The 24,500-nt window shown below is 43.9% G+C and overlaps 1 protein-coding gene across 1 annotated transcript in view; it reads left to right on the top strand.

Moving 5' to 3' along the window:
- Window positions 1-24,500, top strand: part of RYR2 (ryanodine receptor 2) — a 3,481,211-nt gene that overhangs the window by 239,344 nt on the left and 3,217,367 nt on the right. The window contains exon 5 of the mRNA XM_086925791.1: window positions 8,510-8,524. Coding sequence (XP_086781917.1) covers window positions 8,510-8,524 — 15 coding nt within the window. The remainder of the gene's footprint in view (window positions 1-8,509; window positions 8,525-24,500) is intronic.

Genomic DNA, 24,500 nt, shown 5'->3' with positions numbered 1-24,500 from the left:
ACACTTTAGCCTTCCTGGATTTCAAAGTCCCATTGACCTTTTACACAATACCGGAAGCTTTAGGTCGATAACTGTAATGTAGCCTATGTTCAACTTGCAATGATGCACACAAAATCTTTAGGACCCTATTAGTAAAATGAGTTCCTCAGTCTGACTCCAGAGAAGTCGGACACCCAAAACATGATATTGACTCCCTCAGTAATAACTTAGTCACTGTGTGAGTATCACTTCTCCTGGTCAGGTAAGCTTCAACCCAACAAAAGAAGATGCACCCAATCACCAACATGTTTCACAGCCTATTGCACACGGGCATCTTGATAAAGACCAGCTGCATCCTGTTGAAAAGACCACCTGACCTCCCTATATGACTCGTGCCTTCCATGTCCTGAAACTCAAATGTCATCCTCATCCCATTTTGCCATAACCTGCTCTAACCCAGCCTCCCTGTTCTGTTTCTGAAACGTACTCCTGCAGTCTCTTAACATCTTCCCGTATAACAGTTGTGGTTAACAAAAGGATGTAATTGATCTCAACTGTTCCATCATTTTGGTATTCTCCATTGAAAGTACAAGCATTTGAGGCACAATATCTGGCAGTTTCATCAGCATACCTGTTGCCCACTGTTATATATTCAGTTCCGCTGTGTAGAACATTTCATGACCTAATTCTGGGCAGGTAGCTGTAATGCCTTCAACAAATTATGCACACTTTCTCCGTTGCAGATTGGTAACCCCAAAGATGCCATGAATTCACTTTGTAACCACAACTGTCCAAAGTCATGAACAACACCAAAGCCATACTGACTATCATTGAGAATGGTCACTCTCAGCTGGTCTGAAACACAGCTTACTCTAATAAGAGCAATCAATTCATCCACTTATGCAGAAAGTGCTCCTTGAAGCCAGGAGCCTTCAACCACACCTGAGATAGTACAGACTGTCTAGGCAGCCATAAGGCTTTCTGATGGTCTTGTAAACAGGAGCCATCATGAAACATCACATAATCTGATTCAGGCAGTGGCACATCTTTTATTTCAGGTCTCGGCTTGGTGCGTAGTTCAGTAACATCAAGATAGTCATGCTCAACTTCATCTTCAACAACTTTATTTCCAGGTACAGGTAAAAGAGTGGCAAGATTGAGGGTGGCACTTCGTCTAAGGGTTATGTTTTCAGTCACAAGTATGACCTGCTCAGGCTTAGTGAGGCAGCTGTTGGTGAAGTACTGTTTTGTGGTGCGAGTTAACAGTACCTCTACACAATGGGGGACAAAAACAGAGGATGACCCATAACAATACTTTCACACTGTTCAATGCTAACGTGTGGAAGCCATGGCGTTAAGACAACAGGGCAAAGCAGTAGCTACTGATTCAAACGCAGCTGAATAGTAAGCAATGGGTCTTTAAGAATTCCTGTGCACCTGGATAAGCACTGAGAGAGCGCTGCCCTCCTTCTCACTACAAAACCAAGCAAAACATGTATTGTAATCATGCAGTCTCAGGGCTGGGCACGACAGAAACTCCCTCTCAGCTCTGAGAAGGCACGCATGCAGATGTCATCCCTTGGTACCGGATCTGACACATCTCTGTGTGTCAGTCTCTGTAAAGGCTTAGCCACTAGGGAAAAGTTAGGTTTCCACTGTCGACAGTAGCTCACATTTCTCTAGAACATCCTGACTTCTTTCCAGGTAGTTTGCAGATTCATTTTGAGACTCCATGAGGTTCCCTCTTGTGACACCTTCCTCGCTTCCTTTTCAATGTGATGTCCTATGTACAGGACCTCTCCCTTGCAGCACTACAGTTTGGTCTGGGACACTTCATGCCCATTCTCAGCTAAGTGGTTCAAAGGAGCAATTGTATCTCATTTGCAAGCCTTCTGTGTATTTGACACCACCAATAGGTCATCATTGTACTGGACAAGGACTGAGTGATAGGTCATCACCAGAGACTCCCGATTCTGTTTAAGTATCTGGTTGAAGATGGACGAACTCTCTGTATACCCATTTGAGACTCTGCACCATGCCCAAACATGGCTGCTGAACTGAAATGTGAAGAGGAACTGGCTATCCTCGTGCAACAGTATGGAGAAGAAGGCTTGGAACAAATTGATGACAGAAAATCACTCAGCCTCACATGGAATCTAAAAAAAACAACAATGAACATCAATGTTGTTAACCCTCCTATGGTCTTGGGCGATGCTGTACTTCTCATTGGGTTTCTGTAAACCCATAATGGGTAAGTTACATGGACATCTACAACCTTCTTCAAAATACTTTGCTGAATCATTGTGTCAATCACAGAAGAAATCCCAGCATTGGTTTCAGGTGTCAGATTATATTGTGGGATTCTTGGATACTCAGCATTTGGTTACACTGTTATGTGGATTGATTCAACCCCTTTAATGAGACCTAATCCTTTCCCTGAAAAATCCCACACTTCAGGTAACACTATGGGCCATATGTACTAAAGAATTTTCAAGACACAGAATGGGAAAAACCCTTTGATACATCTGGTCCTATGTCTCTTAGCCATAGGGGCAAATCATCTTTTGTCAACATGAAGTACAACCCAATCTCTGATTTTTGACTGCTAAGTTTAATAACTATATATTCTCCATGAATTTGACATTCAATGCCATTTGAGGTTCAGTAAATGGACAATTCAGCTTGCACAAAAGGTCTTGTACAAGCAGATTTACAGAACTCAAATCACACAACACAAATCAGTGCTTCTATTCAAAGAACCTTATTTTGACAGCTACTGCTTCTGCTTCTGCGACGGGGCTAGTCAATTGTTTATTAGCAACTCCTGTAACTTGGATTCGTTTTCCCAAGAGGGGTTGGTTAGGAACCTCTGCTATTCCCTCAGTGGAGCGGGTAGCACCAGTATTGATCAAGAATTATAAGAGTTAGCCATTCACCTCACCTTCCACAAATGGACCACTCTGGTCTACCTCTAAGGTGGCAACAAGCATGCAATCCTCCTTCCCTTTCAGTCACTATAATTGCAACAAGTCAAAACCAAAATCCTCTTCTGCTTGTATCATAGGGTACTGCTGAGATTTACACTGGTTCTCAAAAGGGTTGTGGTTTACATTTGGAATCTGATTTGGGTTAAATCTGTAAGCATTCACATTTATTTGTGTCACAGGGGCTTGTGGAACCTGCATATCTGAGATTGGGGCATGTTGACGTTTTATACTCTATGCCTACATTATCAACCACCTACCTTACCAGCTGCATTTTACACTGCCTGCACTTTTCTCTCCAACCTGCACCCCTTATAACGTTTCCTTACTTACACCAAATCATACACCCCAATCGTCTACACCCTATTCCATCCACTGTGTGAACATTTTACTACCTACATTAGTATTTATGTACTGAACAATCACATACTTACTCCGCATCACGTCCAACATCCAAAACACCACAAATACACATGCCACATACTGTCATCCACAGTAACAACACAACCTATACATTAACCTCATCTTCCTTCTGCACAATCATCTACACAGCACACATCCTAACACCAACCACACCTTAAGCCCCACATTTCCTACTGAACATGTACATTTTACACCACAACCTAGCTTCTCATATGCACCATGCACCCATACCAACCAATGACAACCTAAACCAATAACTTCAAACTAAACCAACAGGTACATCATACACTTCCTATAGCCTACCACGCCATCTACATCTTAGATCACCTGGATTTGCAGGGGAGAATTCAAAGTCTTGATGTCAATTAACTCTGGTTGAGTTCCCTGATTGCCTAAACAAAAAAACATCAAAGGCAAACAGATATAACTTGGCTGACCTTTGATAGATTGTTCTATGCAGCACAACAATCTCCAGAGCATTTGCCCATGTTGTGTGTAATAAAACAAGCAAACAACAGTGCACTTCAGGAAATAAAGAAAAAAATAGATCTCACCTTAGCGTATTTTAAAAAATAAAATGTTGCAAAGAAAATCATCACAAGAATACAAATCAGTACTATTATTTACATTGATAGGTAAAAGCATTTAATGACAGCCTGAAGAAATCAGAAGAACGTGAAAAAATATAATCCCATCCTATAAGCTTTCGTACTACCTGATGAGCCTGGGAGATAGAATATAATGAGGCAACTTGTCGTAAAGTTTCTACATTCAGACTTCCAATTTTGTTTTAGAGTAAATCAATGACATATCATAAACCTGATGTCAGTAACTGAAATGGGAAAAAGAACCTCAAATATGCTAAATTGGAGTTGTCGATAAGCTACAGATATCCGTAGTAGAGATTTCTAAGCTGGTTCTTTAGAATTTCCAAGGACAACACAGAGTGTGAGGAAGTTAGACTTGAGACAGATCTCCAGTTGTTAAGAGCTTTTGTTGCAAATATTTCTGGCTGGAGCCTGATTCAAATAAGCAGGTTTAGCCGTTTTTGTTGATGGGCTGTATTGCGCAAGGACAGCGCAAAGAAGGATACCCTTAGTATGATGCCTCAGTCAACAATATATGTGGGCTTTCGTTTTACATTTTCAACTTACCCACATTTAAATAATATGTATTAAAAAACATTTCAATTAAGGTTATCCTGAAGTTCCATTTCAATTAGGGTGATCACCTCCTTCCAGATGATTATGAACACTTCGATGCCATGGCATTTGTAATGTATTCTAGTGCATTCTGAGTAAGGCAGCCTTGTTTTGCTACCAAAATTAGACTAAACCGTCAGTTCCACCAAGTGACTTGTCATGTCTGGGGTCTCTAAGTGATGCGTGCCTCTGTCTAGTATGGAGCGGGTGACCTAGTATTGGAATATTGTAAATACTAGCTTCCCTCAGGTCCGTCCACTGTCCTAGTGGGTCTGAGGTTATTCCTGCCATTGTGGGTGTCCTCATCGTCATCATCTATGTTGCCACCAGTCATTGCATCTATTAAGACTTGCCAAGCCCTATCGAAGTCCAGTGTCCCCCCCCCCCCAGAGCCTCTATGAGTAAGGCAGTCCCCTCCGAGGTGGCCCAGTTGAAAAGGTCAGCTTTCCACTGCTCTACTTGCGGTCTGGTGTGGTATTTCCAATGCATCATTGAACGACCATTGGCAAACACCAACGCCAGGTCAGGAAATCAAGAGGTCAACCTACGCGTGGCCGGGCAGGGATAGATGCCCAGTACTTGTCCCAGAGGATGAGCCCTCAAGTGCATCCTGCTCAACACCCGCTCCGTCCACAGACACGCCGTCGAACTCTGGAACCTGCTCGACACAACATCGCCAGACGTCGCCTTCCTCACGGAAACCTGGATGAATGCCTCCTCAGCGCCCGACATCGCCATAGCCATCCCGGCCGGATACAAGATCACCCGGAGGGATCGCGTCAACCAGACCGGAGGAGGCATCGCCATCGTCCACAGGAACACCATCGGCATCACGACCAACTCCGACGACACCCTCACCGCCGCCGAACACCTTCACTTCCAGAGACACACCAACCCCAAGACCACCCTCAGAGGCACTCTCATCTACAGACCCCTGTACCACGCACACAATTCAGCGAAGCCATCGCAGACTTCATCAGCCCGCACGCCCTCACCTCCTCTGACTACGTCCTCCTAGGGGACCTCAACTTCCACTTGGAGAACAACAATGACAGCAACAACACCACCCTGCTGGACAACCTCGCCAACCTCAGACTCAAGCAACTGGTGAACACCCCCACCCACTATGCCGGCCACACGCTTGACCCCGTCTTCTCCTCCAGCAAGCACATCTCCCTTCAGCCACTCCACCGGACTTCATTGGACTGATCACAGCTGCGTCCACTTCAACTTCAGAAGAACAACGACCCACCACCACCCGCAACAGGTTCCCCGCAGGAGCTGGAGTAAGATCACCGCCGACCAGCTCACCACCTTCCTCAGCCAGAACCCTCCCGCCAGCACAACGGACCCCAACGAAGCAGCCCGCAACTTCACATAGTGGCTCACCAACTGCGCCGATGACCTCGCACCTCTGAAGAACCCACCCAGCAGACCCGGCAGCAAGAAAGCCTTGTGTTTCACCAACGAACTCAAAACATCCAAGAAAAACTGCCGCACCCTCGAAAAAGCCTGGCGCCACGACCAGACTTCAGAAAACATGACAGCCCTCAAGAACGCCACCCGCATACACCACCAGCTGATCCGCACCACCAAAAGTACAACATTCAAAGAACGATTGGACAACAACATCACTATCTCCTCGATGCGGGCCTCTTTCTATTTTCACACTCGGCTTCCTTTTCTTAAGGAGCGTGTGCGCATGCTCGGCGTCTTCCGGGTCTGCTGTTGACACGGACCGGGTTCTACCCAGCTGACGCGTCCTTTTTTTCCTCCTTGGCGGGTAAGTGTTCGCGCCACCCACCAGGCACGTTTGGACTCTTATGGCATAGTTTATCATACCTTTACTTTCAGTTTCCGTCTGGGCTACATGGTGTGTATGTTTTCATGTACACTACGTGCAACTCACATTCTCTATTTCGCTATGATTTATTTTTGTGCTGGTCCTTTGGGGTCACCATCACATTCTGCACCGTGTTAACTACACGCAACCTTTTGTGTTTCGTCTTTTTCACCATCCGCTAACTTTCTTCACAGTACCATGGAGCCCTGTAATTTTGCTATCACCATCTTCATTACCTTGCGTTTCATTTCACCGGTTTTACGCTTCATGGGACATTTGAGTAACTTACCTTGGTCATTTTACCCCCTTTCTTTTGCACATACCAGGTTATGTTAAACCATTCGGGTGCCTACGTCATAGAATTTTGTTTCCATGAATTTTTGTATTCTTACCTCCTTGTTATCAGCTATCTACATCAGTTTCTTTTTCACTTTTGACACACAGATTCCCCCTGAAGCAGTGCAAAAGCACGAAATGCATCGGGGATAATTTTACTACGGAGTATGAATTTGTCTGACCATTTGACTTTTGTCATTAATGTACTAAAGATCACAATCATATGACGTAATATGATGAACTGTGATATCTTTTGAACACGCAATGATCTAATCATTAAAGATCATAATCAATTGAAGTACTTGTATATATATTCATGCAGCGCTTCGGCGCATCAAGATCGCTCAGGGGCTGCCCTTACTCGTTGTAAGGTTCTCTTTGTTATAACTGTCCAGCACTTCACAAAGCAGGAGGTGATCACTATGAGCACCTATAAATAGTTTTACCTTCATTTAACCCCTTTGAATACCTGTTTCATACTTTGGAGTGCAGCGGCTTTCTCCTATTTCAAGTGTCGGGGGCCGCTATCCATCCTCCCCCCCAAGCTGTAGGGGACTGCCCACATGGACCAGCATCGCAGCTCCCATGGCAGGCCTCCCCACAGTGACTTCCCCTCACCTGGATTAAGCAATTATCTCGACCAGTCAGTGTGTGCCACCCCGTTTGTCGGCATTCTTAATGCGGGGGTGCTAAAAGTGCCAGGATAGTGTCGGATGGGAGTGCCCGCCAAGAGTTCCCCGATCTGCGTTCTACTCCATTGGTGCCAGGCCCTGGTCGCTCCCAAGTGGGTATACAATATTGAATTTTAAATATTGTGCTGGAGGTATTAAGTACAAAAATTTTGTAAAGGGACGTACATATACGCACATACATTTAGGTTTAGGTCATATTTGTTGCACAAATAATTTGACATACAACTTGCCTGTGAGTTGGAAAGGGTGGAGTGCATTTACAGAGCTTACCTTTTACAACTGGAATATTTTTTTAGAATAAAAATAAATAGATAGAATAGCTTGGCAAGTGCCAATGCAGAGTCTAAGAGTACACTCTTAAAGTGTATTTCGCTCTTAGATTTCTCTGATTGGAATGATGGAGGATCCAGTGTTTCAAAACAAAACTAGTCATCAGCAACATTATAATAAGCCTTTATTCCTAGGGCACCACCCACACAAATTGTGCCTATTTTTAGACCATTGTTATCTATGCTAGTGTCTGTCAATCATGCAGGCATTGTGTAGACTATTCCTTGTCTCAGTTCAGCCTTTCTCAACACTGTGAGGGAAGCCTGTGCTGTACCATTTCTCTTTTTGTGAGGAAGCATGTGCTGCTGTTTTCTGAAATATACCTGATTTGTGGGTGAGGGATGTTACACTGTCACTTCCCGTGGTGTGTTTGTTCTGTGTGTGAGGGAAGCTTGCACGAGTGCTGCCAATGCAATTCCTGTTCTTTGTGGACCCAGAACGCTTGAAAAAACTGTCAACTCATGTTCATCTTGGGGTCCATGGAGAGCCTGATCTGTACTCTCGTGTTTTGTGATATCATGAGGTCCACCTTGATTAAAAACATTAATATCTGCCTTGTACACCATCCACTGGTAAATATGCACTCTGTACTGGTTAATGTGATTTCTAAATAAGAAATGACAATTTGAGCTGTGTTTGACTAAAATATGTAAATTGATGTCCATTGCCAGAAAACTAACCAATTCTTTTTTTATCTTATTTTCTATCATCCTTGTACAGAAATTCATGATGAAGGTAAGCTTGAAGAAAGTATAACTACTCATTATATGTATTCAGATTTTTAATGCCACATTTTTAAATGTCTTGTTTCAATGCTGTAATGTGCTGTAGAGAGTGAAAAGAATAAAAGTACAGCAGTACTGTGAAGCAGTTATGCAATACAATGCTAAACAAGATTTGCCATAGATATTAAATATGGTGTTGACGGCCAGTGTTTTGGTTTTGCCAGTGCATGTTTTGTTTTGTCATCTCATGGTTTTGGAAAACTTAATTGGCGAGGGATCTATGAAACACCCACCAATATTGTAAAATCATTGCTTAAAATCAAAACTATTTTTTGGGCTTAAAAACACATAATGCCGTAGTTGTTCCAGGCACTGAAGGGAGTACTATTTTGTGTGCAGATTGGCTCATTGTCAAAGAGCAGAATGCTGCCATTTACAGTGTAATTAACCAATGGCTGAAGTGGGCTGCCCCAGCTTTAGTAGTTGGAAGGAATATGTGATTGACACAAAAACAGACCAATGGATAAAGATGGCTGAATAAAGCCCCTGTATAAAATTATATTTCTACATAATTTTACTAAAATCAAAATAACGCACTCCTCGTGAACATTGCATTTAATATCATCTTGACATGAAATAAAAGTAAATGCTTTCCCATATACATAAAAGAAAATGAATCTCACTTTTCGTATTGCAGTCAACAGGCAGCCCTTTGGGTCAATAGGAATCCACATTCCATAAAAAGACTCTCAACTAAGAAAATATAACCATCCAGAGTTATTATTTTTTATATCTCTTCATTATTATTAATGATAATGATAATCAAGGATTAAGTACCCCACCATACATTATATGGATGACGCAATATCTGTATCATGTACGACAGGGTGTACTTTATCTCATATAATGCATGGGCACATCATCACCTTTCTCACAAGCCACTTAAAAGCTTGGTGCGCAACTCTTTCATATGAAAGAGCGAGTATGTTTGCAAGCATGAAGAATACAAATAAAACCTCTAGTGCAATGTGGCGAGATCTGACTTTCACCTCAGCTGCTGTGGCCGTAGGCATTGTGATGCCAGAACTCGACTGTAATAACTCATAATAGTCTCTTTTCTTTATAATCTGGGACTGGGAGCATCACAAGCCTCCAACTATAAAAACAAAACTAGAGGCAGGTATTTAAACAGGAATTTCAAAATCCCATGAATAATAATATTAATATATTATATTTATGATTATTATTGACATAAATACAATCCTGGATGAATGACTAACAATAGCTGCACTTATTCAAATGAAGAGTAGGCTTAAATGAATTTTACCAACCTCAATGATATGGTGCACCTGTGCACGACAACAGGGTTCAGTTTCGTCTCTCAAAATCATGCCCACTGCTTTCTTAGCGGGTCTGAAACCTCTGCTGTTTTTGAAAGGATACACTTAGCAGATGCATCCTTAAGTATATGGTTTGGGTACATGGGAAATATTAAGGTATTTTTGGTGCTATCCTATTGATCTATAACTGATATTGAAATGTTAATGTGTGTTTATGACCCTTGAGTTACAAGCCATTATGTCCAGTAATTTTAAACATATCAGATCTGAGCCCTGAAATGAAGATATATATACGTCGGACATGAGCCATCATCCTTTAAAATATGTCTGTATCCTCTCTAAATGAGTACATTTAGAAATGCATAATAGAAACTGTGCATAAAACAACATTTACAATACACTATTGAACAATATTTATCCCAAAAATATTTCTATATATGATTTCCTGACATGCAAGGCTAAATGTTGCAGAATATGCACTGTAAAGCTCACATTGCCTTTTAGTGTACCGGGGCACAAGGTGGCCAATAGTACCCCGCATCATTTTTGGTATGTCTGCATATAATATGTTGTCACAGATCCTCATCCTAAGGTCGCTTTTCGAGGCCCATCCTCTGAGACATCTGTGGGGACACTGCACGGTGAGAATTTGAGCAGCTACAATTTCCAGTGAATGATGCCACAATAGATTTCAAACCCCACACTGACATCAAGAACAAAACAACAATGTAGAATGCCTGTTGATGCAGATTGTTCAAAAGGCAAGATTGGATAAGGTGAACCTTTTTTTTTCTACACTAGTCAGCTTCTGGGAGAGTCCTCCTATATCATTCCTAGTTCTTCCCCTCAGACCCATAACTTGACATTCTTATAGCCTTGCTCCATACATGCCAATATTTCGCAACAAGAAAGTGAGATATTATAATAAGGATGCCAGACAAAGATGTTTGAACCATGGCATGAGTGGCTGTCCCGTGCGTTAGCGTCACTCTCCCCCTATCCCTCCTCTCCCACCAGCACCCTCACCAACATGTACAGCGTCAGCCCCCCCTCCGCACGCACCTCATATAGCTCAGAAGTGTACACCCTACTCCTTGCCCCTCACCCCCATCTCAGACCTCCCTATACTCCCCTAACATTTATCCTCACACCCACTCTGACATCGTTGTGATTTCCTTCTCCCCCACACAGCTGCCGCCCCAACCCCCCCTTTTCAACTCTCTCATCCCTCTCCTCTCCTACCCTTCTATCAGTAATCATATTATTCCCATAACTCTGCCTCGATTTAACCCCTGTCTTCTACCTCCTGTTGCCCCCCCCCTTTTTTCCCATCCCCTCACGCCCTCCCTACCCACCCCAGCACTGCAACCTCGAGGGAATCCAGCCCCATAGACTGCCAGCCCAGTTTTCTCACGAGCCACCCAGATAATGGGAAGCATCACTCACATATCATTCCACACACCCAAGAGATACTCTGGCCCTGCCAAATGATCATACTTACAGCCCTCTGGACTCATTATAACTCCGCCTCTAGTCAGAGGCGCAACTAGAGCCAGATTTCGAGGGGGGGGGGGCTAAGAAGAAATGTTGGGGGGACTGAAACTTTAAGCAATAGGCAAAGTGGGGCTGCAGGGGCTCTTAGAAGGGGTGAAACAACAGCAAGGCTCATTAACATACAAATGGTCTTTTGAAGACCTGTGAAGTGCTGTGTGTGTGCCCGGGAAGCTGTCTCATCCCGGGCTGACACACACGTCATGGGGGGGGAGCCCTTTGAGTCCAATGGGTGTGTGGTTAGCCTGCCTCTAGTGCTGGAGTACATTCCTTCCTCACCCGACCAGATTATGGATACCAACAGAGATACTCTTGTATACATGATCCCCTGATGTGGGCATCACCCCCTCCCCACACCCCTACACCCCCTCTTGTACCCCCTCACATACTTCTTGAAAATGATGTTTGTAAGAAGCATTCGCTACACAAGTTGTTATTCAATTGTCTTCCTTGGCCCTGCTAATCGCGCAGACGATGCTATTGTTGCTGTATTGTTGCTGTCATGATGCAACTTCTTTAAACTGTTAATAAAGAAATTCAACACAAAACAAGCAACCATTTTGTATTTATTTACCTGGACAGCCGCAGTGGCGGACTGAGGAACGCTCGCGATATTTACAGGCAGCGCTACTGGATATGGAGCCTGCGTGTAGAAATAATTGGAAACAAGGCTAGCGGCAGGCAGGCAGGGGAGGAGAGGAGGAGGGGGGAGGAGAGTAGGGGAGGCACGGCCTAGCGGCCGTGCAATCAAGTAGTGAGGGGGCGGAGCTGGGGGAGGCTGTGGAAGAGAGTAGGCAAGGCGACACGGCGGGAGGGGGCGGAGCGGGTAAACAAAGACGGACATGCACGCGCCCGTGACTTTTAAGGTCAATGCGCATGCGCATAAGCTTAATGCGCATGCGCATTGACCTTAAAAGTCACGGGCACTGCAAGGAATCGCCACGATTCCTTGCAGTGTGGATAAAGAGTGGATAACTCGCAATACTCTCGCCTTGCTCGATGCGCATGCGCATCGACAGGCGAGACCTAAAAAGAAAGTGGGAGATTTTGAAATAAAATTCTGGGAATGTATTTTCCCCCACTGACATATTGTTGCAGAAGCAATTTTAGGTGGGAGACAGCTAAAATAAAGCCATTTTTTGCTTAAAAATTAAGGAGTCTCAGACCTGAATCGGGTCTGTTGGCATGTATACTGGTCCATGTCCAAATTGGCAGCAGCCCTGCTTATATGCTGTTGTTGGAAGTCGTAACACGTACATGGTCTGTGAACCATCGGCCACCCGCCCCCCCTCCCCCTACTCTATCTTGCCAAGGTGACAGGCAACATATCATGGACATCATTTAGATCACAGTTGCGACCCCTGGCTTGCCCTTTGCTACCCCTGACACTGCCTTTGTGACCCCTAGCCTCAGAGGTGGGAAATTCAATGCCAGGAACACAGGGACAGCTGAGACTCCACTCTCTTTATTTTCTGTTAATTTTTTATTACACTAATAGTAAATAAATAAAATATATTATTCACTAATAGTGTAAACAAAATGGAGTACAATAAGCGAGACCCTTCCTTGGCAGCTGAGGTAACTAAAAAATGCTTTTAAATGTATGTCGTGTTCATGCTTGTGTGTGAGAGAGTGTATATGTGTGTATGTGTAAGTGTGTGCGTCTGATGGAAAGTGGAGGTCAAAGGCGTGTGATGTCACTTCCGCTACCCCTGACATTTCGGGGAACTGACGTCCAGTCAACATATGCAGGACGCACGTACCAGGAGAAGCAGCATGAGTCGCAGACATGTTGTGGCTACATACAATAAGAATTTTGTTTTCTATGCAGGTGATGCTTGAAAGAGATCCCCGCACGAGGAACAAACATTTTTAGTAACGAGGCCATGTCAAATGGGATCTCTTTATGCAAACGATTGATTCGTGGAATTAGGTAACTTACGTCACACTGGGACGTCTCATCTCGTGATAAATTGTTCCCTATCTGTTGGCTTTCTATTTTATGCTGAGTAAGCGACATTTCCGCCAAACTAATGGACTTCGCTGCTGCAAACCTTGCAGAATGTTGACCCAGTTAGCTCAGCATTCTGCCGCGTTTGGCACAGCTATCTGGATTTCGCATTAAGTGTATCTCTTATATTTACTTTGGTTGCGCGCTCGCTTCTTGGACTTGGTCAAGTTTCTGGCTAACCAGATTTTAAAAAAACTCGAACTGTATACAATTTTCAAAGAAATTCTTTCATTTTAAATATATTTATGAGACTTCAGGCTAGTAGGCGCACCCGAGTCACACACATGGGCCATATGTATCAAGCAAATTCTCATTTTTTTGCGAATGCGAATTTGCTAAATGGTATGCATTAAGGAAAATCTGGTGCAAAACAAGGAATCGCAAAATTTGCGATTCCTTATTTTGCAATTGCATTTAAGGAAACGCATATTTTGCGATTGCTTAAATACAATGTATGAAGCAAAAAAAATGCAAATTGTCCTTAAGGAATTGCAAATTACCACCACCTTGAAGTTGGTGGTAAATTGCGAATTCCTTGAAAATCGCACATTTTTGCATTTTTTAAAGTGTCATGTGACGTACATACATGCCCTTAGGGCATGTATGTGCGCCACATGTGCACCCATGCATATTTCAGGGGTGCAACAGGGTGTCCTTTGGACACCCCTACACCCTTGAAATTATTCTTCCCATTCATTCCTATGGGCCTCCTGGCCCATAGAAATGAATGGGAAAGTATTCCTTAATTGCAATTCGCTATTTGCTAATCGCAATTAAGGAATACTAAGAATTCGCAAAAAAAATGCGAATTTGTACATGCATCCCAATTTGTGATTCTGAAATAGCGATTTCTAAAAAATAGCTATTTCAGAATCGCAAATCTGGTTGATGATACACATGGCCTATGGTTCTTATCTATAGTGTGCATTCACTTGTTTTTTTAATGGCCGAAACGGCAATGCAATGTTTTAAAATGAAGAAAAATTGTTTCTTTTAACTGTTAGGAATATCAGTCTTTCAGATGTTAACTGTTTGCTGCTTTGCAGCGAATTAAAAAAATATATATTTTTCTTTTGCTAAGTACAGTTTACAATTATTTTAGTGTGAAATTGTGCTTCTTTGATTATCAAAGTAGGACTTATGCTCTTAATTGCAGATCTTTTGTGGGTAAAAAGGCAGAGTCAGGTTTGTGACAATTTGTTAAGCATCATGATTCCTCTTTTGCTTGTAGGTGGCTATGTTTGGTGAGTGCTTATTTTCCTTGGGACTATAGTGATACGAGAGAGTGCAAAAAGGTCTTACTTTAAACGGCCCCTAGAGCAGTGAAAACTCGATTTTTGTAAGATTGTCTTTGACAATCCATCAAGGCCTCATTCTCGAACGCGTTTGCATGACTAAGTCAGACTTCCACAGGCAAATGGCTTCATTTACGAGGCCAAACTCTTTTTTCAAATTCAGAAAAGTTGATTTTTCCCTCATAAATGTTAGGCACCTAGAGGTTTACACATGAGCAAATCGTCTCTTGCATGTGGGAAGTCGACCCTTTAGGGCAGAAGTGCCACGGAAGAATTGTCCAGTAGCAGCTCCTCCACTATGGCGGAGGTGCGTCGCCCCACTGCTATTAAGCAGCGCAAATAAAGGAAACATAAAATGATAATAACTTTGCGTTATAATCATTTTATGTTATCGTGCTGCTTTGCAGGTGGGCTGGGCTACTCTGCTCTCGAAGCAGGGAAGGGGAGGAGTGGTTTGCCCGCTTGTAAGTGCACAGAACTGGGGCCGGCCAAACAGTCATGCACACTTTCCCTGTTCTCCATTTAGGCTGCATTACACCCTGCGCGGAGAACATGCTGCGGCCCCCATTCCCTGTCTGAGCGTCGAACCACGACGCTCAGACGAATAACAACGCTGCATTGCAGCATTGTGATTGGTCAGGGGAGTCTAGCGTGCTTCCTGTTCCTGGAGTCCCCTGGAGGAGAGCTGGAGCAAGGATGTGGAATCAGGCGGCAAGGTAAGTGTTTGTTTTAAAAAAAAAAATTTTACATTGCGTCGCCCCCTCCCCAGCCTGCGCCCGCCCTGCAACCTGTGAACTGATGCCGGCCGCCACTGGATTACCTCCATCATGGGGAAGATTAAATGCCTTTCCAGGTGGATGGGGATGGGAACATCCCCACCAAACTAGTGGGAGTCTATAGAATGGAAAGCAGTTTCTCAACATAAAAAACTATGCATTCATTCATTCAAAGATTCTTTATTCGGCCATAAAAAGACCATAAAAGCACACAAGTTAAAACATTTGTACAAAAGACACATATAAAATAAACAAAGCTTTAAAAAAAGCTGTAAATACATAGCAGGTCCAGTTAACATAAATAAAAAATGTCTAAGACTATTGATACAAGAAAATAAAACACACTATTAAAAAAAAGGGATTACAGGATATAAAAATCAACAGATAAAGTGCAAGTGTGGCAGTGCGTTGGCATGATCAAGAAGCAACAGTTTCAAGGCCTACAATATTCCTTCATGAAATAAACACTAATAATTCCCATGGGACTCAAATCATATTCAGACTTACTGGACCATAAGCATCTTCTACCTGAGTCTTAAAGCTCTTGAAAAAAAATTGCAATGCCAAAGCAAACCATGGAAGAGGCAAGCATTTGTAAATACGATAATGCAGTCCTTACTTGAACAAAATAGCCAGATCCAAGCAGCGGAAGAATCATTTATTTCGACAAAGTGCCATAAAATTGGCAAAAAAATATAAAATGCAGCGTGTCCTAGTCAGAGATATTGTCACATGGACATGGCTTTAAGGCACCTGGTTTCAAGAAGCCCTTGGGAAAGACTAGTAACCAGTGTATAAAGTTACATCTAAATCTGGTTAACAAGAAGCAATGGTGAACATTGTTAACAAGTGACAAATAGGGCTGCACCTGTGAGCTTTAGCTCAGTGGAAAATATTTTCTCACCAAGGGCTTAGCAAGCTCCAAACTCTCCCGTTCTCCATGCTGCCTAGCAAGAAACAGATGTTTTATCTTCCTAATGTCACTAGGGCGTAAAGGTCTGGGGTTCGTATACAAATCGGGGCAACCTACCCGCTGCAACTGCTCCATGATGTACCTTAACCAAGAAATATGCAGAGCCCCCTCAAGTGCAGTACAATCCGCAATTACAAGTTGATTTAAAGTGGGAGCTGGACTTGACCAGTTTCTCATCCAACGCATTAAGGGCTTGACTGTAATAAGATCTGAAATGTATCCCATGTTAGAAATGGGGGTCTCTAGTTGGCAGAGGTAGGTACTACTGTCCAAATAGAGACCCTTGCTTCTAGTCAGAGTAAGGAGGAAACACTCTTTAGATAACCTCTGCTCACCCCCTTGGTAGTTTGGCACAAGCAGTCAGGCTTATCCAAAAGCAATGTGTAAAGTATTTGTACCAACACTCACAGTAACACAGTGAAAACACCACAAACTGACTCTACAACAGTTTAGAAAAATAAAGGTATTTAATCTAAACTACACAAGACAAAAACGACAAAAATCCAACATACACAGTTCAAGAATATGGTTGCAAAAGAGTTCTTAAGGTTGCGATAAAATAATCCACAGTTGCGTGAAAAGTTCACAGTTGCGTCACGTTTTGCCAACAGTACCTTTTAAAAGCAACAAAGTTCCAAAGTAGAAGCTGGTGCGGTGGAAAAAAAGCGATGCATTGCTCCTGAGACCCAGGGGAGGCGATGAGACAACCCCGCTGCAGCAGCGGGCGTGTTGCGACGAATCCGGTCTGTATGAGGAGGAAAGCGGACTTGTATGGATTCCGGTGCGTAGGTTACGTAGGAAATTTTCTCTCGCAAAGGCACGATGCGATGATCTTTGGGATTTCGACGATCTCCCGGGTGACGATGCGCGGACCAGCGGTGATCTCTCTGTCGCAGCTCCTTGATGCGATGGCTTCAGCGGCGACACTCGCAGCGACGTAATGCGGTCTGCAAGCAAGCGGTGCGGCAATCCCACCCAGCGACGACAGGCTCTGTGACGACACTCACAACGATGGTAATCTTCCCGCACCGGTTTGGTGCGTCTCGCAAACGAGGGATATGACGGCTCTGGCAGCAGCAACCGGTGCTGCGACGATCTCAGCCTTCTTAGTGGCGGGAATTGCCTCGCACTGTCGGGGATGCGCTCCGCAAGCGAGCGATGCTACAAAACTTGCAGAAAGTCTTTAAAAGCTTGGTTTACAGCTTCCCAACACAGGTACAACTTCCAGAGGCACCACAACTGGGCCACGCACTCCAGGAAGGACAGAAAACTCTCAATAGAGTTCAGGGAAGCTGGGGGTGAAGTCCTTTTGTTCCTGGGAGCCAGCTCTTCTCAGGCCCTTGGAGATTCCTTCAAGACAGGGGACACAGCACAACGCAAAGTCCTTCCCCTCTCCTTGGCAGCAGAGCAAAAGCAGGTCAGTTCAGGAGAGCAACAGCAGGATAGTCTTCCTTCTTCAGTTTCAGCTTTCTCCTTGGCAGAGGTTCCTACTTGATTCCAGGATGATCTAATTTTCTGTTGTCAGGAGTCCTGTACTTATACCTCTAAAAGTCTTTGTTCTCTTTGTTCAAGTGGGCCCTGAGCCCGGTCTGAACTAGTTCTGGGTGTTTCTTGAGCACTTTGTTTTCCTGGCTTCTTCTGTCCTTTCAGAGTGAGGGGCAGGGTCGTCAGCCGCCCAGCAGGAGGTGGAGCCAGCATTGTGGAAGGCAGGCACAGCCTTATTCAGGCCCAGGTGCTATCTCCTCCCACCACTCAAGTTGCAAATGCAGTCATTCAGCCTAGGGCACCCTCAGCCAGCCTCCTGGGGAATCCCCAGCCCCTGTCACTCTCAAACCAGACAGTCAATACACAAACAGCCCAAGGCACACAGAGAAGGGTCAGACAAGAGGACAGTAACTTTCTAAAAGTGCTGTTCTCAAACACAGGATTTAAAAATAACCTTTCCTAAAAGATGTGTTATTAAATTCTGAGCTCAGGGATACTAGACTCTTATGTTCTATATTGTTCCTATGGGAAGAAATGCTGGTAGCCACTGTAGCCAGCATCCCCCAGGTTAACCTATAGAGCAAGATAGGCTTACAATAGTGAAAAACGAAAATGGCTGTAATTCACTACCAGAGCATGTCACCTGCACCAGTACATGCTCTACCTTTCACATACACTGCACCGTGCCCAGGGGGTACCTTGGGCCTTCCATAGGGGTGACCAATGTGCACAAAAAGGGAAGGGTTAGGCCTGGTCAGTGGGGACACTGACCAGGAGGATATGGCAGTTCACAGACTGCACACAGGCACTGCGGTGGCAGGCCTGAGACACCATTTTAGGGCTACTCATGTGGGTGGCACAATCAGTGCTGCAGGCCCACTAGTAGCATTTGTTATCACCAGCCCTGGCACACCCAGTGCACTTTACTAGGGACTTCATGGTGATACAAATATGTTAATCATGTACATCCAATCATAATAACAATTTACACAGGGAGCACTTACACTCTGGCACTGATCAGCAGTGGCAGAGTGTCCAAAGCATCTAAACCAGCAAAAACGAAATCCAGCACAGCATCAAAAATACAGGAGGTAGAGGCCAAACAGACAGGGGAAACCATGCCAAAGATGTCAGTTCAAACAATACCTTTAACAGGGCGGGTACATGCTTAGCCCCTAATCTCTTTGCGAAGTCCATGGTTGCCCCCACTGCCCCTGCCAAAATTTTCTTTTTGTGTGCTCTTTGCGCAACCCATGACCCTCTGTCATCAAACAGCACACCCAAGTAGGGGAAAGTTGAAACTTTTGATAGTTCTACCCCCTACAGAAAAACTTACACCTAACAGCCTTCTAAGTACTGATCGTCAAGATATGAGACTCATAAAAATTAGTTGCAAGGTCAAGGGAATCCATAAAATCCATAAAGGCATTTAAACGTTTTTGAAGACCTGCGGCAGTCCTGGCAAACAACACCACTTCGTCTGCATTGAGAAGTGCAGGAATAAGTTTGGGGCCAACTCTAGGGATGTCTTTACTTGTTGCGAAAGGTCGTTCCTTAGCTTATTGATGTAAAGCGTAAACAGCAAGTGGGCCAAAATACACCCCTGCCTGACCCCTCTCTGACCTCCCAAGAGGTTGGCACATTGCCATCCTCTTATCTGACAGCAGAAGTAGTGTTAGCCTGGGCAGAGTATAGAAAAGCCACCAAATCTACATCCATGCCCTCATCCAGGAGAATAGACCACAGCTTGGATCTGTTGATGCAGTCAAATGCCGAAGTTGGATATATACATGTCATATGTAGGGATCCCCCCTTAGCTAAGATATATTTCCGCACCACCAATTGTAAATTAATGTATTGATCTAACGTCCCTCTGCCCAATCTAAAAACCTTACTGTAAGTCACAAATAACATTAAAATGATCTAACCAGGAGGTTAAACGCTCCAGGATCACCTTTCCCATAGTTTTTGCAACTGAAACTAGAAGGGAAATCGGTCAATAGCATGCTGGGTGGTCCCTCATGCCTTTTTTAAAAATAGGTCAAATAATAGCCTTTGACCAAGAAGAGAGAAAGCCACACAGACAGGCAACATTAATGACCTGGGTCAATATCTTGTCCCAGGTCGCAAAGTCAGGTTTAAAGAGGTCCGAAGCTAGTGAACAAAAAAATGAAAATATTGGCACATGCACATTTATACAGGAGGAGAATGATGGTAAGGAGCAATACAAAAATGCCCATGCTCACAAGCAGCCACAACCCTCATTCTCTTCTACCAAAATACAAATAACCTAACATCCCTCATAAATACTCTGGTAACAGATGTGGAGGGGCTTTATGGAAGTGAAGCGTGAGCTGTGGAGTCGCAAAATCAAATATATCAGTATAGAGTGGTAGTACAAGGAAAGATGTGTTTTTTTGACTTTCCCAAACTTGCAACAGGTTGGCTGGATGACTGGCCCACAGCGGGGGATGAGAAAAGACAAAGGAATTCATGACCAAATCATAACAATGGAGGGGGTGGACCTCCAGGCGATTGCTCACCGTGAAGTGATGCTTATAACATTGGAGACAGCGTGAGGCGACCGGATGAAGTTACACACCCATCGGACCTCTGAGTTGACCCAGAGAGAGACATGCACTTTCTTTTTTTTTATTTCTGTAATTTTTTATTGTATATAAAAAAATATATATATGAGTGGCGCTATTGGGGCCTACAAATAATGTGCAAGCTGTAACGGCCCATGATGTGCAGCACACAGACATTTCAGCTGACAAGATGATATTGCAGCAACCGGTGCTATCACTCACTACCTTCACAGACCCGTAAAAGACTAATACTACCGATACTAAGCCATTCGGGCTGTAGGAAGGCGCGGAGCTGTCCTGGTCACTTTACCCCCCCAATGGTAAATTAACTAACATGTTTCTTTTTTTCAGGGGCGACAGGTGCATTGCTAGTTGGATTTGAGTGGGCAGTTAAACTCCCCACTCTTACAGAAGAACACCTCACTTTCTTGGAAGCTGATATTGAGCCGCATGAAGTGGAGCAGGCCATGCAAGCACTGGGTGCTGGCAAGGCTATGGGACCCAACGGTATCTCCGTTGAACTCTATAAATAACTTGCCTCCAAATTAGCACCTCAAATTGTGGAGGGAAGCACGGGAAAAACATGTGGAATGGCCCTATATTTTCGGACTGCTCAAATGCATGGGTTTCGGACCCAACTTCTGGGGCTGGACGCATCTAATATATAAAGACCCAATAGCCCACATGAAAGTCACTGGCACCGTGTCCCACAATTATACACTGGGCAGGGGGACTAGACAGTGCTGCCCTCTCTCCCACCTGATATTTGCGGTCATCCTAGAGCCTCTGGCGGCATAGGTCCGACAAGACCCGCTCATAAGAGGCATCACCTGGGGGGAATCATGGGAAGAACGCATATCTTTATAGGCAGATGACATCCTCTTTTAAGTAACCAACCCCGCGAGAAATACCCGACTAAACCACATCATGCCAATCTTTGTCCAATATTCCGGGTATACTGTAAATTGGGATAAATTACTCATGCATTTGATAATGGCCCCATGCCCACACTGCCTAAATGCATCTGTCTCCCTATCCACTGGGCACTTGGTCACTTCAAATATCTGGTTATGTACATCACCATGGACTCCCTCCTATTCTACTGTTTAAATTTAGCCCCTATCCTTGAGCGTTTCAAATCGGATGTACAATGCTGGAGAACTCTCCCACTTTCCCTTTTGGGGCGAGCGACAATGTTTAATACAATGACATTGCCCTATATGCTTTGCGCACTACAAAATGCCCTCCATCAAATACCGAACAAGTACTTTCATACCATTGAATCCCTCCACTGTTCACTTTTGTGGAATGCAGCCTCACCACAGATCGCTCTCTCTAAGCTGATACGTGGGGTGTTATGTTATGTTATGTTATTTTGCTTTTATAAGGGGCACATCTACCCAAGGGTTTCCCGGCGCCGCCTGAATATACACAAATGGGGTAAGTAGGGCCTATTGATTAAATAGCTAGGTTTTTAAAGATCTGCGAAAGTGAACAAGACTAGTCTCACTCCTCAGTACTAGAGGAAGAGAATTCCACAAGGTTGGGCCCAGGTATGAAAAAGAGCGACCGCCCATCCTGGCCAGTCTATACCTCGGGACCGAAAAATTTACTTGATTTGATGACTGGAGAGAGCGAGAAGGGATGTAAAGTTTGGCAATGGAATAAAAATGTTCAGGGCCTTGCCTATTTTTATCTTAAACATAAACGTTAGAGTTTTTAATTTAATGCGGTTTTCCACTTTCAACCAGTGGAGTTCACACAGGGAACTTGAGACCAAAGTTGTTTTCGGGATCGGGCAAAACAAGCCAACAGCAGCATTTTGCACAACTTGCAATTTGCAGATAACATCCTTATTAGCTCCAAAAAAAGGATGTTTCCGTAATCCAGGCGGGAGGTAACTAAGGCTTGGTTTACAGTTCTTTTTGTGGAATCAGGCAGCATCCATAAGATTTTCCTCAGCCATTTAAGGATGACAAAACAAGTAACAGACACCTTAGTTGCTTGGGGTCTCATCGCGAGAGAGGGTCATCGATGATAAAACCCAGGTTGCGAGCTTGATTGGTAGGCTGGGGGGCACCCAATTCAGGGGCCGATGTTGAGGGCCCCAAAGCTCTTTGTTTTTCCCTAAAATGAATACCTCGGTCTTCTCCCCGTGGAGCTTAAGTGAATTTACTTGCATCCACTGAGCAATTTTGCAAAGCCCAACTTGGAGAGACGTGGGCCTCGAAGATTCTTTGGCAGAAAGGGAAAAAACTATTTGAGTGTCATCAGCGTAGGAAAAGATCGAAAGTCCTACCTGCTCAGCAATGTGGGCCAGGGGTTTAACATAAATATTAAATAATAAGGGGCTAAGAATCGAACCTTGTGGTACTCCATAGGGAGAGACATAGGTCTTGGAAGCTGCCTCTGTAAAGAAAACCTGAAACGTACGGTCCATCAAAAAATTAGCCAACCATTTCAGGGCCATTCCAGTAATACCAATAGATTATAAAGTCTGCAGAAGCACGGAATGGGACACCGTATCAAATGCAGCACTCAGATCTAACAATATGAGCGCCACAGTGTCACTATCATCCATACGCCCACGTATCATTTCACTTACTCCCAAAAGTGTAGTTTCTGTGGAATATCCTTCCCTGAAACCTGATTGTGACATATGAAGGAGCTTGTTAGTTTCCACGTGATGGGCCAGTTTTTTTAATTTACGTGTTTTTCCAAAATATTGGAAAAAACAGATAGCAAGGAAATTGGGCGGAAGTTGGACATCTGGTCTGGATCGGCATTAGTCTTCCTTAGCAATGGACGAATCATCGCATGTTTCCACTCAGGAGGAATCACGTCTTCTTGAAGGGAGGCATTAAGTAACTCCCAAATCAGCTGTAAGGTAGACGGCTCCATTTTTTGCAATACAGAAACAGGGAGCAGGTCCCGAGGAGAACCTGATTTAATACTTTTTTAAATGTGACAGAAGGAAGTGGTCTCGCATGGTAGCCATTGTTCCAGCACATTCAAACTAGGCCCATCGGGGACCTCAGACTGAGATCCACTATTAGATAAGCCAGGAATGGCCCTACTTTGCTGCTATGTGGGGATATTAGCAACATTTAATGTAGAATAGATCTGCTCTACTTTATTAAGAAAGAACTTTGCAATATCATCACATTTAGGCTCAGAGAGGATTTGGAGGAGGAGCTTGATTGACTGCACCGGAGAGTTCCTTGATCATTTTAAATAGAACTTTAGGGCAGTTTTTAGCATTACAAATAGTAGAGCTTACATAGTCAGCCCGAGCAGTGTTACAAAGAGATTGATATGTTTTAATTGATTGCTTATAAATTTGTTTAAGTTCAGGAGCATAATTCTTTCTCCAGCGTCTTTCTAATGCTTTGCACTTGCTCTTTTCTTTTTTTAGACTAGGTGAGAACTAAGGAGCTGGGGGACGATGTTCCTTTATTTTATGTAAAGAGGAAGGGAGACAAGTATCAACCAAGTTCGAGAACCAATTCATGATGGTATTTAGATCTATCATGAAAACCCGGTTGATAACAGGCATAGTTTCAATTAGAGATTTATTGAAACATTCCATGTCTAGTTTATCCCAGTTTCTTGAATTTATCCTACTTCCTAGGTTGGGTACAGTTAAGTTGGTCAGCTCTATTATGACCCTAAACTCCACAAGAAAGTGATCAGACCAGGTCACAGGAAGAGCCGGAGAGCAGCGTATGCTGGGAATATTAGAAAAAATTGGATCTAATAGATGGCCAGGCTCATGAGTAGGACCTATATTAGAGAGCATGATGTTCATGGCCACCAAGTCAGATATCAGAGTAGCACTAATAGAACAAGTAGAATCGTCAAAATGAGGATTCCAGTCGCCTAAGATGGTGAAGTTAGCTGCACTAAGCAGGTAGGGAGCAACCAAGTCAGGAAGTGCAGAAGCCCACAGGCCAGCAGGGCCAGGAGG

The sequence above is a fragment of the Lissotriton vulgaris genome, chromosome 6 (assembly GCF_964263255.1).
Source record: "Lissotriton vulgaris chromosome 6, aLisVul1.2, whole genome shotgun sequence".
NCBI lineage: Eukaryota > Metazoa > Chordata > Amphibia > Caudata > Salamandridae > Lissotriton > Lissotriton vulgaris.
The sequence above is the reverse complement of the archived record's forward strand: the minus strand, read 5'-3'. Positions and strand labels throughout refer to the sequence as shown.